Source organism: Plasmodium brasilianum, chromosome 7, assembly GCF_023973825.1.
Source record: "Plasmodium brasilianum strain Bolivian I chromosome 7, whole genome shotgun sequence".
NCBI lineage: Eukaryota > Apicomplexa > Aconoidasida > Haemosporida > Plasmodiidae > Plasmodium > Plasmodium brasilianum.
In genome coordinates, this window is record NC_090120.1 from 620,521 (window position 1) to 635,912 (window position 15,392).

General features: G+C 25.7%; 4 protein-coding genes across 4 annotated transcripts; 2 read left to right on the forward strand and 2 right to left on the reverse strand.

Annotated features, from left to right (window-relative positions):
- Window positions 1–1,251: 1,251 nt before the first annotated feature.
- Window positions 1,252–2,958, forward strand: MKS88_001851 (vacuolar protein sorting-associated protein 46; the record flags this gene model as incomplete). The annotated part of the gene is made up of 7 exons (XM_067214814.1): window positions 1,252–1,314; window positions 1,413–1,504; window positions 1,689–1,803; window positions 1,989–2,102; window positions 2,293–2,361; window positions 2,466–2,549; window positions 2,908–2,958. 7 exons carry the CDS (start codon window positions 1,252–1,254, stop codon window positions 2,956–2,958), a joined length of 588 nt encoding a protein of 195 aa, XP_067074154.1.
- A 1,638-nt stretch (window positions 2,959–4,596) lies between these two features.
- On the reverse strand, window positions 4,597–6,606 carry MKS88_001852 (uncharacterized protein; the record flags this gene model as incomplete). The annotated part of the gene is made up of 2 exons (XM_067214815.1): window positions 4,597–6,091; window positions 6,590–6,606. 2 exons carry the CDS (start codon window positions 6,604–6,606, stop codon window positions 4,597–4,599), a joined length of 1,512 nt encoding a protein of 503 aa, XP_067074155.1.
- Window positions 6,607–8,434: 1,828 nt separating this feature from the next.
- On the forward strand, window positions 8,435–9,754 carry MKS88_001853 (Maf-like protein; the record flags this gene model as incomplete). The annotated part of the gene is made up of 1 exon (XM_067214816.1): window positions 8,435–9,754. One exon carries the CDS (start codon window positions 8,435–8,437, stop codon window positions 9,752–9,754), a length of 1,320 nt encoding a protein of 439 aa, XP_067074156.1.
- An 858-nt stretch (window positions 9,755–10,612) lies between these two features.
- Window positions 10,613–13,513, reverse strand: MKS88_001854 (dynein intermediate light chain; the record flags this gene model as incomplete). Its single annotated transcript, XM_067214817.1, has 1 exon — window positions 10,613–13,513. The coding sequence occupies one exon, from the start codon at window positions 13,511–13,513 to the stop codon at window positions 10,613–10,615; it is 2,901 nt and encodes a 966-aa protein (XP_067074157.1).
- Between the last annotated feature and the right edge of the window lie 1,879 nt (window positions 13,514–15,392).

Below are 15,392 nucleotides of genomic sequence, written 5' to 3' on the forward strand. Positions count from 1 at the left end.
TTTTCACACTTGTATTGCCTTTATATAAATCATTTTGTTGTTATATTAGTACAAGAGCAGTTAGACGGTATTATATATATTTTTTGATGAATGATACGATGTTAATAAGAAATATATATTAAGCCTAGATTTACCGTACCTATATATTTATACACATATATACACAGGGGTAAACTCCACATAGCGCGGCATAGTCTTAAAAATAGGGGTGGTTTTTCAAAAACTCAAACAACTTAAAAAATTAAAAAGATAAAAATATAATATTATATAATGATAAAATGATATAATGATAAAATGTAGAAAATATAAAACGTTAAAAGGATAAGACGATAAAAGGATAAAAAAAAGATTATAAAAATTTTTTCTTTGAATTATTCAAAAATAAGTTTAAAGCAAGCAAATAAATCTATAAAATTGAATTAATATTTAAAAATCAAACTAAAAAATGTAAGAGGAATATTAAAAAAAAATAAATAGTTCGAACTTATACATATGTATATGTATATATATATATATTATATATATATATATACATAACACGTATATAATATATGCTTCAAATTAAGCATATTCTCTTTCTTTCGCTTTTTTCTGTCAAAATTTTCATCAGTATTTTTAAAAATCAACAAACTTTTTCTCATTTGTTTTTTTTTCTTTTAACAATTTATTCACAAATTATAATACTTTTTTACAATTCCTTTTTAATTATCGCTTAGCTCTTTTTTTTTTTTTTTTTTTTTTTAATTTTTTTTACTCAATAAAATAAATTATACGTCATAGCAACAATATAATTTAATCGCGAAACATATTTTTTTCAGATCATTTTTTAATGACTATTTGCGTATACATATTTGGTATATTTTCATATATATATACACATGTAAACTTATATAATAAACATATATATACACATATAAATAAGCATAATATAAATATATATTTACACATATATATATACACAATGTATATATAGTAAAAATGGGAGTATGTACAAAAATTTTGACAACATATAAACTTAAATACGAAAAAAAAAAAATTTTCCATTTAGGAAGAATAATTTTTTATAAATGTTTCTTTCAATGCCTAATTTTTTTAATGTTTTAATTTGATCAATTTGAACGTCTTTTATTTGTTTACCTCAGTATTGTTACTACTATTTTGTGCAGCTACTTTGTACTGGTACTATTTCGTATTTACTAACATTATAACCATTTCTTATCCTTTACTGTCGTTACCATTTGTTTTAAAACGATGGGAAACAAAATATCTACAGAAGATCACATCTTTCGTTTGAAATTAAAAACTAAAGAACTAGTAAAAATACATTTACAAATTAACTATTAAATGAACTCTTATATTTTCCCTTTTCTTGTCATTCGTTTTTTTCATTTTTCTTATAAACGAATTTTTAGGAAAAATTATCAAATAGATCAGAACTAGAAGAAAAGAAACTAATAACGGATGTAAAAAAAGCAATACAAGCAGGAAAAATTGACATCGCAAGGTCAGTAAAAAAAAAAAAAAAAAACTTAAAACACGAAAAATTTTATCTTCCTTTTGGAGACAACATTTTTTAGATCTGACTTTTACGTGCTAGATTTGTGTTTTTTCGTAATCTGATCTGATTTTATTTTATTTGATCTAATTTAACCTTTTTTTTTTTTTTTTTCTTAAACCTTTGATGTTAGAATATATGCGGAGAAATGCATAAGAAAAAAAAATGAAAAAATTAATTATCTAAATTTAAGTAATAAACTAGATGTCCTTGTATCAAGATTAGAAGGGGCCCACAGATGTGCATCGGTTCGTACTCAACTGCTTTATGCAAAATAAATGTGTAAAGAAAGTCTAATAAAATGGAAAAAATTAACTACGTGATAACATATGTTTATATGGAGTGTATATACTTAAATATAGTAAATAAATTTGTATAGAGTAAATACATTTCTGTGTGTAATTTTCTTGTGTGCACCATCGCCTTTTTGCAGCTAGTTAAAGACGTCGGTGTTATGATTCCCTTAATACAGAAAATAAACGCAGAGACTAATGCAGTTAAAATAGGGAATGATGTAATGAAACTAGAAAACATTTTTGACGAAATAGTACAAACCAATCAAATAAAAAAAGAAAAAGAAAAAGATGAATATATAACATATTTTTATATACATATTTACGTACTATCACGTTTACTTATACAGTGGTACATGTATGTATATGTATATGTATATATATATATATATATATATATATATATATATTTTTTTTTTTTTTTTTCTTTTTTAATTTTTTCAGAGTATTAGTTCTGACCTAATAAACGACACCGTTCAAACCTCCTCTGCTATTAATGCACCAACAGAAGAGGTAAAATAAAGGGATTTTATAAAAAAAGAAAAAAAAAATTATAACATTTAATAGCTCGCTTTATTAAACCTTACATTCTACACTTCTTACAATTGCTTAATCAGGTGGATGAATTAATATCAAAAATAGCAGATGAACATGCCATTAAATTAGATGGACAAATAGGCCCCGTTAGTTCTATTAATAAGGTAATGTACTTTGTTACATTTCCATGTAAAAAAAAATAAAACAAAACAAAACAAGCGAATGACATCATACAACACCACGTTATATATATTCTTTTTAAAATAATATTGTTCAAATTTATACGTACAATTAACAATAAATGAAAAAATTAAGTAAAAAAGTTCAATCAATGGGAAGAGATAAAATTAAATATAATATTTTACCTAATTAAACGTGGTCAAAAATGTTAGAAATGATATTATAGTAAAATTGGTCCGTATGCATGTGTATACACATATATATATATATATATATATATTTATCAACCTTTAACAGTGAAAAGGTAGTAATATTCCTTTCTGCTTTTTTTTTATTTTATAGCATTTAGAAGAAATATCTAATATGAGTGAAAGAATAAAAAATTTAAAATAACAAAATGTTCCCGCTGTTTCCACCCTCTGAATATACATATAATTGTACATATTTGTATGCGTCTTAAATGTGAATTTTTTTTTTTTCCTCCTTCACTTCCTCTTTTTAAAACAACCATTTTGGAGATCCTAAAATGAGATTATCTTCTTAATTTGTTTTTGTTATGTAATAAAACAATAAATGTGCTACACAGATAGTTGTATATTTTTATATGCATGGAGCATATATTTATGCATACTCGAAATATGTATATTATTGTCTAAAAATAAAAAAGTTTATAGAATTAGCTTTTTTTTTTTTTTTTTGCTTGTTACATTTTTTCTCCTTTAAACTCAAAAAAAGGAACAAGCATGAGAGAAGGATATACATCGCCTATCCCATTTTCTTTCTCTTTCTCTTTTTCTTTCTTTCTTTCGTTTTTTTTTTTTTTTTTTTATATATTTTTGCATCAAAAAACAACAAAGAAAAAGATTTTTTATATTATTATTATTATTATGCATATTTTTTTGCGTGCCCATTTAGTTATACATTTGATATTAAAAATTATGAATAGGAAATTATTTTATTTTGTACAGTAAAATATTTGTAATTTTGGCCCTTCTAAAATATGTATTTATCAGAATATACAAATGAGTTATTCGTACAGATATTCGTTTTTTTTTTTCAATTTATTTATTTATTTTATTGATTTTTTTTTTTTTTTTTTAAGAAATATGTTTTCTTTTATTTCTTCTTCTTACGTATATTGAAAATGTATACACATTCGCGTAACTGAATATACAAACTTTCATCAACTGAACCTCAAAAAATTTGAGTAAGCTTTATTTATAACTCAGCGAGAATTTTTCAAATTACTTCATTATATAATGGTCCCCTGAAAATGCAAATAATATTTTTTTTTTTTTTCCAAATAACGTAAGCATATAAAACGATTATTCTTTATTTACCTATGCACACATGTTATTAATCCTCAAAAGTACATGGAACGATAAGAATATACAATTAAAGTACATCCAAACAAATTCAAAATATTTTCTTTACTAGCGTAATGACTTTCAAAAGGTCTATGCAGATTTTAAAGATTTCGTTTTCATGTATGTTTAAAAAGAAAAACAAGATTACATACTTACAAATTTCAATTATTTCTCTTTCTTAAAAATGTTCAAATATAAATATACATATTTGCACAATTTGGGTGCTTTGTATTACAAAAAAAAAGAAAAAAATTTATACACATACACATATATCAATACACGTATATCTATACACATATATCAATACACGTATATCTATACACGTATATCTATACACGTATATCTATACACGTATATCTATACACGTATATCTATACACGTATGTCTATACACGTATGTCTATACACGTATATCTATACACATATATATATACCTACCCATAAATAAAAACATACAAAAAAAGTGCGTAATAGCTAATGATCAAATGAATGCAACAAATTAAATCATTTCCTTCAAAAAAAAAAAAAATAAAAAATAAAAACAAAATAAATTGAGTAAAGTACATGGCCAATAGATCAACGTACACATATATTCGTCCATTTTCATTTCTCTTCAAAATTACGCGCTAGGGTTATTTACTTTTCCCCTTTTTAAAATATCGCCTTTACATATGTATGCATGATACTAAATAATTCAAAAAATGTTTTGTCACACTGAACAACAGAGTCTCGTCCGCTTTTTTCAATATAGGCAAGTTATTATCTACCATATAATCGTTAGCTCCAATATTAATATAAATACTCCTTTCACAGTAATTTTCTCCACAGGAGTGTCCTTTTTTTTTCTTTTCATTGTCACTCTTATTTTTGTATATGTCAAACAATATTTTACTATATGTAAAAAAAGGGTCCTTAGTAGTACAATTTTTATTATCAAAATTTGTAATAGACTTATGTAATTGATCGAACTTCTTTTTCGTAATTTTTGTACATTTCAAAATATAAGAAGAATTATCATTTAAGTCATTCTGAATATAAAATTTGTACCCCTTGTTATTTAAAAAAATATTTTCAAACAAATTTTTGTCTTCTTCATTTTTAAGAAAAAAGTTTTTTAAATATTCAAAATAGGTTTTCCCCTTAAGCATAAAATTTTTGTTTCCATAAATTAAAGTAATACACGGTTGCCTCTGTTTTACGTTAATTTTATTTTCTAACAATATGTCTGAATTATTACACATATGAAATAACTTTTTCAAGTAAGAGTTAAACTTATTAGTATAATTATTAACATTTAGAAGTTCGTTTGTGGAAATATTTTCTACTATATTTTTTAAAGTATTATTTTTCCTAATTAATGATATGACACTTATATTTTTTAAATCTTTTTTATTACATATCTTGCTATCGAAAAAATTAAAAAGGTTTTCACTATTTAATTCATTTATCTCATATATGATATGGTCCTTATTCAAATTATTTGCATATATGTAAAACGTTTTCCCTTCTTTATCATATATGTAAAAAATAAAATACATGTACGTAAATAAAATAAAATCCTTCGTAGAATCATTCTTACCATTATTATTACTAACCACATCATTATTTTTATTTTCATTTTTAAAAAAAATTACATACTTTTTCACTTTATAAGCATTAACTATTGAATAGCTATCATTTTTAATACTATCTTTATGGTTAATTTTTTTGCTTAATAAATCGTTAAAATTTATTTTATTAGTTAAGGATAATTTGTTTGGAGATATCTCTTTTATTTCTTCAAAACCGACAATATTGTAAAAAGAATGATGACTGAATACATTTTTTGCATAACCTGTCATAAACCAAATACTTTCCTTTTCATTTAAAACTTTTAATCTCTCTATGATGTTTTTGTCTCTTTTAAAAAAAAGAATTATATTTTCTTTTACGCTCTTTACTCCTTCATTTAATTTAGGGGACGAACTGTTTTTAACGCTCATGATGCTACCGAATGGCCATGTATTCCTTCTATTGTTCGATTCCCCTCTTTTTTTTCTTTTTATAAAGAAGTGATTATTTCTACCTCCATTTTGTTTCCTCTGTATATTATTTTGAAAAGATACCTTTTTTCTACCACTAAACAATAATTTCGTATTTTCAATTTTTTTCGCTGCATTCCTTAAAAAAAAAATAACAAACACAAGGAAAAGATTTACATTCATAGTTATGTAAATACACAAATGATAGAGAAGCGCAGGTAAACGCATAAGCGGAAGGACGTTAAAAATTATAAAAAATACTCAAAGGTTTACAATTGAGTTTATACTAAATAGCACGCGCCCTGTTTCCATTCTGCAGGTGCGTATATTAAAGAGTATCTACATTTTAAGGAAGTACACGTTAATACGTTCATGTTAATACGTACACGTTAATACGTTCACGTTAATGCGCACACGTTAATACGTTCACGTTAATGCGCACACGTTAATACGTTCACGTTAATGCGCACACGTTAATACGTTCACGTTAATGCGCACACGTTAATACGTACACGTTAATGAGCACACGTTAATACGTACACGTTAATGAGCACACGTTAATACGTACACGTCGGTATATGTATCCAATATAAAACACGCTTAAAAACAACATTTTCATTCTGTATAAAACATATACCATTTTTGTGTGGTCATTTTTGCTTTACTCAGAAAGCAATTGAACAATAAAATGAGCATACATGTGCCAAAGAAATCATAGATATAAGTTACTGTGATACTTATTTCATATAAAAAAGAAGTAAACATGAGTGTTATTTTTATTTTATAAATAGATAGTCATCACTACAAATTATACATTTCATTTTGAGGTACGTTTACCTATAAATAATTCCATTTGTAAAGCTATTTTTCCAATTTTTTTTTTTTTTTTTTTTTTCTTATTTTTGGTTAGTAGTTATATATAATATGCCCTTAAAAATATTCTAACAACTTCATCGGAAAAGAATTAGTAGAAGAAGCAACACTTTTGATCATGTTCCTTTTTCACTTTTTATTTTTTTACTGTTTTCCGCTAGTAATTTAACGAATACCATATAGCTCATACATCGCATATCATACATCATACATAATAGAACATTCCACATACCGCTTACTTTTTTATTCCCTTTGACACTAGTACCCTTTGGCTGTTTCTTTCAGCTTTTACCGAAAAAGATGATTTGTTTGAACATCGTCAAAAACAAAAATATTCATACTTATAGTGATTAATTTATTCCGTAAATATTTTTGTTAATAATAAAGCATTTTTTTATTTTACTTTTCTTCCACTTGTTATATATACATATATGTACATGTGTTCATATGTATCATATTTACTCATAAACGCAGACAATTTCTGTCAACATTATTACGAAAGGGATACTGATTTTTACTCTCCTTTTTTTTAAAAGCTAAATGTATGAACTTATTAACCTCTTAATTTCCAAACACCTTAAATTGTTTTTTTCTTTTTTTAAATGTCAGATATAAAAATTATAGCTAAGTCTTCCAACAAAATACATACCTGCGGTATTACGAAGCGCATCATACAAAATTATTTAGATATGCATGTATTACCCCTGCATTGTCCATATATATATATTCATATATGTATATATGAATTTATACATATGTACATGTATATGTTCATATGCCTATACATACATTTTTGCTAATCAGCGCGAAGCTTAATTCCCGCTAGAAGCATAAGTTTTTTTGAGTTATTTTCTTACCCATGTGCATGTCTTCAGCGTTATTAAATTCTTTCTTTTTGTCATTATTAGGGTAGACAATTATATAAAACCCGACAGTAAAAAAATAATTTCAGTTTTTATTCCTTCAACTTGAAAATGTTTAAACATTATCCTCAAATGTACAAATTGTGCATACATACATACATACATACATGCATATATATATATATATATATATACATATACAAACATATATACACACCTATGTATGTAATAAAACTTAACAGTTTTTTCTAAATGCACTACTAAAAAAATATATACAAGTACATCAAGTAAAACAGAGAGGAAGCAAATTTCAAGCGTGAAATACATACAGTAACGAAAATAATTAGTTGAAAATAATACTTTAAAAGGTAATAGTAGTAGTAATAATAATAATAATAAAAATAATCGTGGCTCAGTAATAGTTCTTAATGAAATAGAGATAATAGTAATAATTGTAGGAGTGAATTATATAAAAAAAACTAAATTAAAATAAAAGAATAAAATAAAAAAGTTAAACAGAACAATATAAGAAGAAAGTTAAACAAAATAGTATAATAAGAAAGTTAAACAAAATAGTATAATAAGAAAGTTAAACAAAATAGTATAATAAAAAAGTTAAACAAAATAGTATAATAAGAAAGTTAAACAAAATAGTATAATAAGAAAGTTAAACAAAATAGTATAATAAAAAAGTTAAACAAAATAGTATAATAAAAAAGTTAAACAAAAGAATATAATTAAATAAAATGAGTAATGCGAACCTCGAACCGCAGTTGAGTAATATATCAGGGAAAAAAAATCTTGAGAACAATTCAGGATATTCAAACGAAGAAGTAAAATTAAAAATACCTGAACAGTCATTCAATGACTTTGAATTAGGTATTGATGAAGACATTATTGAGTATTTGTCTACACGAATATGTAATAAAAATCTGCAGCATAAAATACTGAAAATAAATAATTTAATAGACGACTATATTTATAATTATATCGTGAACAGTGAAGAAGGCGAAGAGATTAACGCTCATGTAAACAATGCCACTCACGCAGACACAGAGGATAAGTATGTTTATTCAAACAATATTTCAAATAGTCATGTTAATATGGATGGAAATAAGAAAAGTGGCTCCTCTAGCGAAAATGTAGACGATCTAAATTCGAAAAAAGATAAAAGTAAAAATTGTAATTCTTCCAAACAACAAGATGATTTTCATAAAATAAAAATGATGAATTTCCTAGGTGAAAACAACATTGTATATAACAGTAAAGCTAAACAAAACAATGTATTATTTTTATGTTATGATAAAAAAAATGAGGAGTGCAATACGTGTGACAGATATAGGAAAAATTATATGTCAAATATGAAGCCGACTGACAACACTAATCCATCAAATGAATGTAAGATAAATGGAACAAATGAAATTAGCATATTAAACACCCTAAATGACTACTTTTTCGTTCTTGGATCTACTTCTAACTCTAGAAAGTATATCTTAAAGAAAAGTAATTTAGATTTCCTATCAATTCGTACACGTATTAATGAAAAAAAAATTGGTTGTAGGAAAAGACACGACCCTTTTACCTTAACATCAAACATTTCAGTAGCGAAAGGAATAAAGCTATTAAATACGATTAAAAGAAATAAAGAGCTGAAGTTACAAATTGAGCAAATTAGCAAAAACAAAAAAGTTATATTATTAGTCGGGGACGAAGTAATATACTGTAATAATAAAATATATGAGAAACCAAAAAATGAAATGGAAGCATATAACTTTCTTAAATCATATAACAATAATGTTATCTATAGTTATAGTAGTATTACATTAATTGAGTTAAAAACGGAAAAGTTTATAACAGGAATTGATGAATCTATTATTAATATATATAATATGGATGATGACATTATAAGCAAAATAATGATGGATTCTTCTATTTATTATTGTGCTGGTGCTTTAAAAATTGAAAATACTCATATGCGTAAGCATATAAAAGTTATTAAAGGAAATATTGACAGCATTTTTGGTTTGTCCCTTAATCTGCTATCTCATCTTGTGAATTTCTTATAAAATATTGCCCTATCCACGTTATTTCCACATTATTTTTCCGTTTTTGTGTAATTAAAATGCCCTAACATATGATACTCACGCCCACTCAACATATATGCATATGGGCATAGCCTCTAACTCATTTTTAAAGCAGTACTTTTAAAAATTCTTATTTGCTGTATTTTTTTTTCATTCCTACGATAGAGGCATATGCGCGTGTTGAATAAATGTTTTGTTTATGTACCTTATTTATTGGTCTTTTTTTCAGATATACAAATATTCAAATGCATACTACAGGTTTAATTTATGTTAGTGTCCCTATATACCAAGGGAAAGAAAAGAAGAAAAAAAAGCGAAAAAGCAAAGGCGAAATAGCAAAAACAAAATAGTAAAAACGAAATAGCAAAAACAAAATAGTAAAAACGAAATAGCAAAAACGAAATAGCAAAAACGAAATAGCAAAAACGAAATAGCAAAAACGAAATAGCAAAAACGAAATGGCAGAAACGAAATAGCAGAAACGAAATAGCAGAAACGAAATAGCAGAAACGAAAAAGCAAAAACGATTTAACAGTGATGGTGAGAAAAAAAAGAAAAGTTAAGTAGTATAAAACAAAAAAAAAAAAAAAAATTTATAATGATAGCATATAATATGTACTGAAATATTGACTAGTTCTCTTAATATTGGATGTCCTCACATTTTAAGTGCAAGGATATGCCATATGCTTTGTGTTTTTCTTCTGTTATTTTTTCCTCTAGGTCCATACTTTTCTCTATATGTGTGTGCACTTGCTCACGCACATCTACTTATACTTCTACTCCCACTTTTACATCCGCACGTACGCAATAGCTTCTGTTATGAAGTACCCTTTTGTTCTCCTAACCATTCATATGTTTACATCTTTTTTTTTTTTTTTTGTCTAAGGTTAATTGCGGAATATTTGGAGCAATAGGCGACTTTGACCTTCCTTTAGCCAAAAGGTTTTGAAAAAAACTATGCAAAGATTGATCATTTTTTTCCTCGTTTCCATTTTTCTGATAGCTATTTTCTTTGCATGTACTACCGCGTTCGTTCAAAATGAGATTCGTTTTCTTTATTTTTTCCTCTTTTAATTCTTTACTGCTGTACGGATTGGCAGTAGTATTATAATTATTATCACAGTTGGGGGTATATTTTCCATTAGTGTTACTTTTATCTCCAGCATTGGTATTACCTTTACCGCTGGCAGTTGCATTACTTTTACCACTGATATTAGTATCATTTTTACCGTTAGCATTATTATTACTATTACTAGTAGCATTACTACTGTTTCTTATAGCCGAACTACTGATTCGCATAGCACTATTACTGACAATGTCGTTACCGCCTCTAATCTCGCTAATACTTGTGTCGGACCATATACTAGCTAAGAAGTCGTTAAAATAGTTGTCATTTACAACATTTTGACTATGTTCAACTATACTTTTATTTGAAATAGGTTGAACAATAATTGAGTCATACGGTTTATCAAAATTCTGAACAAATGTATTTGCGATGGACTGATTTATTAAATCTATATCATCATAACCAGATGGTATAAATATTTTTTCATAGTCATCTAAAATAGCATTTTCAGTAAAAGGGAAATTATAAATCCGATGCATTATATACTTATATAATAGCTGTATATTTTTCGGTTCATTTTTATTTACAGTATTACAAAATATAATAGCTGCTTGGTAGTTTATGGCTAGATGACGTAAGTAGGAAACTATAACGTCAATATAGCCCTGGTATGTTCTGTTGTTTAAAATTTCGTATCCATCCGATTTACATATAATAAAAAATATGGGAAAGGACAAGTTGATTTTGACTAAGCTTTTTTTATCTCGTTCGAATACCTCATCATTACGTGCATTTTTGTAGCCATTTTTGTAGCCATTTTTGTAGCCATTTTTGCAGTCATTTTTGTAGTCATTTTTGCAGTCATTTTTGCAGTCATTTTTGCAGTCATTTTTGCAGTCATTTTTGCAGTCATTTTTGCAGTCATTTTTGCAGTCATTTTTGCAGTCATTTTTGCAGTCATTTTTGCAGTCATTTTTGCAGTCATTTTTATAGACATTTTCGCCTCCCTTTTTGGTACCATATTGTGTGTCATTTTTGGCACTACTTTTAAGGTCATCTTCTCTACCCCTTTCATCTCCACGTAGATCAGTCCGCTTTCCTCTTTCAAAATTATCCCTCTTGTAATTATATATATAATTTTGAATGTTTTCTTTAAGATTATTAATTACATCCAAACTGTAACTAGAATGTAGGGATTCAAATAAGTCATAGAGAATTTCCACCCAGTGATTTATGTCAGACATTATATTATACGGTTTATATAAGTCAGTACATATTAAAATAAGTATTTTTTTTATATTTTTAAATTTTTTTAAATTATTAATTAGAGAACTCATATAAGATGAATGTTGCAATATCCATATATGACTATTTCCTTTCACTTCTTTTATTTTTCTATTTTCTTCTAAATTTTTTATCTTTAAACAAGCATAACCTAATGGCAACACGCTACTATCATTTTGATAAAACAATTCTTCATCATTTATATCCCCTTGAAAAGATATTTCTTGTAATGATTTTACTAGACAAGATTTCCCAACATTTTTATTACCAAGTATAATAATGTGACTGCTTTCTAATTCTTCCTGTTTTTCTATATTTAATTTTTTTAATATACTTTTATACATTTCATTTTGTTCATATGATATATCATCATCTTCTTCTTTACGTTTTACTTTTCTAACTCCCCCCTCTTCGTTTTCATCCTTATCATTTTCTGTACCTTCTCTCTGTTCATTCCTTTCACAGATTACAAAATTTACATAGTCACTACTATTTTCGTCATTTATGTCATGTCCTTTTGTGAATTCTCTTTCGTAATTGCCATTATCTTCAGGCAGAATATCAACTAGTTCTTCTGTGTCTTCCGCATCTTCCATATCTTTCGCGTCTTCCATATCTTTCGCATCTTCCATATCTTCCGCTTCTTCCATATCTTTAGCATCTTCCATATCTTCCGCTTCTTCCATATCTTTAGCATCTTCCATATCTTCCGCTTCTTCCATATCTTCCGCTTCTTCCATAACTTCCCCTTCTTCCTCTTCCTCTTTTACATTTTCCTTTTTATTTTCAGGAAAATCTGAAGCATTTCCTGCACTCTTTACCCTTATGGCAAATTCACACACACTGTTTGTTGTATTTGTATTATTATTGTCTTTGTTTTCTTTTATCTCTTCATGTTTCACTTCATTTGTTCGTTTTTCATGGTCTCTTTCTTTCCTTTTGTTCAGTTCTATAACATCTTCTCTATCAACCTGTTTAAAATTTTTATTATCATCACGCGATTTACCCCTACTAACTTGTTGTGACTTTTGTTTTTTTTTGTTATCATTTAAGTCTCTGTAATTTCTTATGTCTACTGGATCAATTTTTCCATTGACGATATTTTTTTCAGTACTCTTTTTATCAATTTCAATTTTATTTTTTATCATAACATTTTCATTGTCATTTATTTTAGTATTTATTGATAAACTTATATTATTTTCCTTTATTAGATTTATACTACTTTTTCTGGAAGTTATTATATTGTCCTTTCCTCCTTTTATGCTTCCTTTTTCTTTATAAGGCTCTCTAGCTTTTGCATTAATTTTTAAGCTCTCTTGCTTACTCGCATTAATATTTTTTTTTAAAAAGTTCGATGATGCATATGACAAATTTCTGTTTTCTTTCTTCATCCTTTTTTCTTTTATACTGTCTTTGAATTACGAAATGATTAGATGCATGCGTACAGGCAAACACGTATAATTGCACACACACACACACAAACATACACAGAGGCGTGTATATGTGGATATACAAATGCACGAATGGAACAGAAAAAACACCCGATTAAATTTTGCGTTTCCTTCACACTAATCAAATTAATGAAGATAAAAAATGATCTTTACAACAAACTTATTTGGAATATTTGCATTAAAAAGGAACATGAACAAGCTAAAAATCACAAACGTGAATAATGTTTGATGCATTCAAAAAAAAAAAAAAAAAAAAAACAACAAAACGAAACGAAAAACAGTTCATTAATTAATAAAATCTCCTATTGTACACATGTACACTTCCATATCCATATATTTGCATATTTGTTAATTTAATAAAAATTATGGAGTTTTTTTTTCCTATTTTGACAAAAAAAAAAATTTTTAATTTATATATATATATGCACTTTATTAAAGCAAGTGCTATATGTATTTTACTGACTTGTCACAATATATAGATATAGTAAAAAATTTAAGAAGAAATAAAAATAAGACTTAAGTTATGCGGTCCTTTATAAAAAAGGATATATCAATACCTACATACTTTTAATTAATACCTGTACATAATATATTATTTTATTTTATATATATATAAGCACAATATTATGAGATACTTTATTTTTTTTTTTAATTCCCATTTTTACCAGAACCTTCTTTAAAATTATGCATGAACAGGACTTTAAAATAAGTACACAAAAAAAAAAAAAAATAAGGGTAATAAAACAAAAAAAAAGACTATGATATGTTTCTATAAAATATGTACTTACATATATGTATGTATACATATGAATAAAATAAAGCATCATTGTGAACTTTTGAGAGTTGTACAATAAAATAAAATAAAAAATTTGAAAAGAGGTTAAGTAAAATAAGGGAAATGCACACATTTTTATTCTAAAATTATTTTACCATACGTATGAACGCATGTGCTTCATACAGAAATAAAAAGAACAAAGTATAATAAAAATCACTGAGTTATGCATATATATATATATATATATAATATATATATATATATATTTATATACACCTGTAATCATGTATACATGGGTATTGCCTCAGTTTGTTAACCTTACGATATTCGTTATTTTCCTTCTTGTTTAGTCAATGCAGCAGTATTTATCCAAATAATTAACCTTAAAAATAGTTCATAAATAGACTGAAAATATTATATTGCACAATTTGCTCTCATTATGCACCACATAATTAAAAGGAAAGGATCTTAAGAACTTTTCTGCAGTTTGATAGGTATCACAACTATTGTTTAGCTGTTTTTTTTTTTTTTTTTTTTTAGCTATTACTTTTTTTATCCTCATTCTTTTTAAAAAGTCACAAAATATTAAAAATTTTTTTATTAAAATATCATGTACACCTACTTATAATTACGAATAATTATTAAATAACATTTATTCGTTAATTTGTAAGAAGAACGAGGGAAATACTGTTTGAATAATAGGCAATAAAATTTAACAAGCAAAAGAATATATTCTGAATTGAAAAATAAACTTATTGTAATAAATTATATATCTAAAAAAAAAAGTATAACTATCTGTTAAAACTTAGCTAATTTTAAAAATTTTAAAGGACTTCAAATCATTGATACGTTATTTGTACCTATTTTTTCGGTACACTAATTTTTATATGTCAATGCTAATTTTCCAAATAAGTATGAAAAAAAAAAAGTTCAGAAAGAAAATTAAAGTTATTATACGTGCTTTTATATTTAAATGAATAACTTCAAAATAAATTGAAGTACAAAAAAATGTCATATTTCTCATTAAAATTTTATTTTGGAATG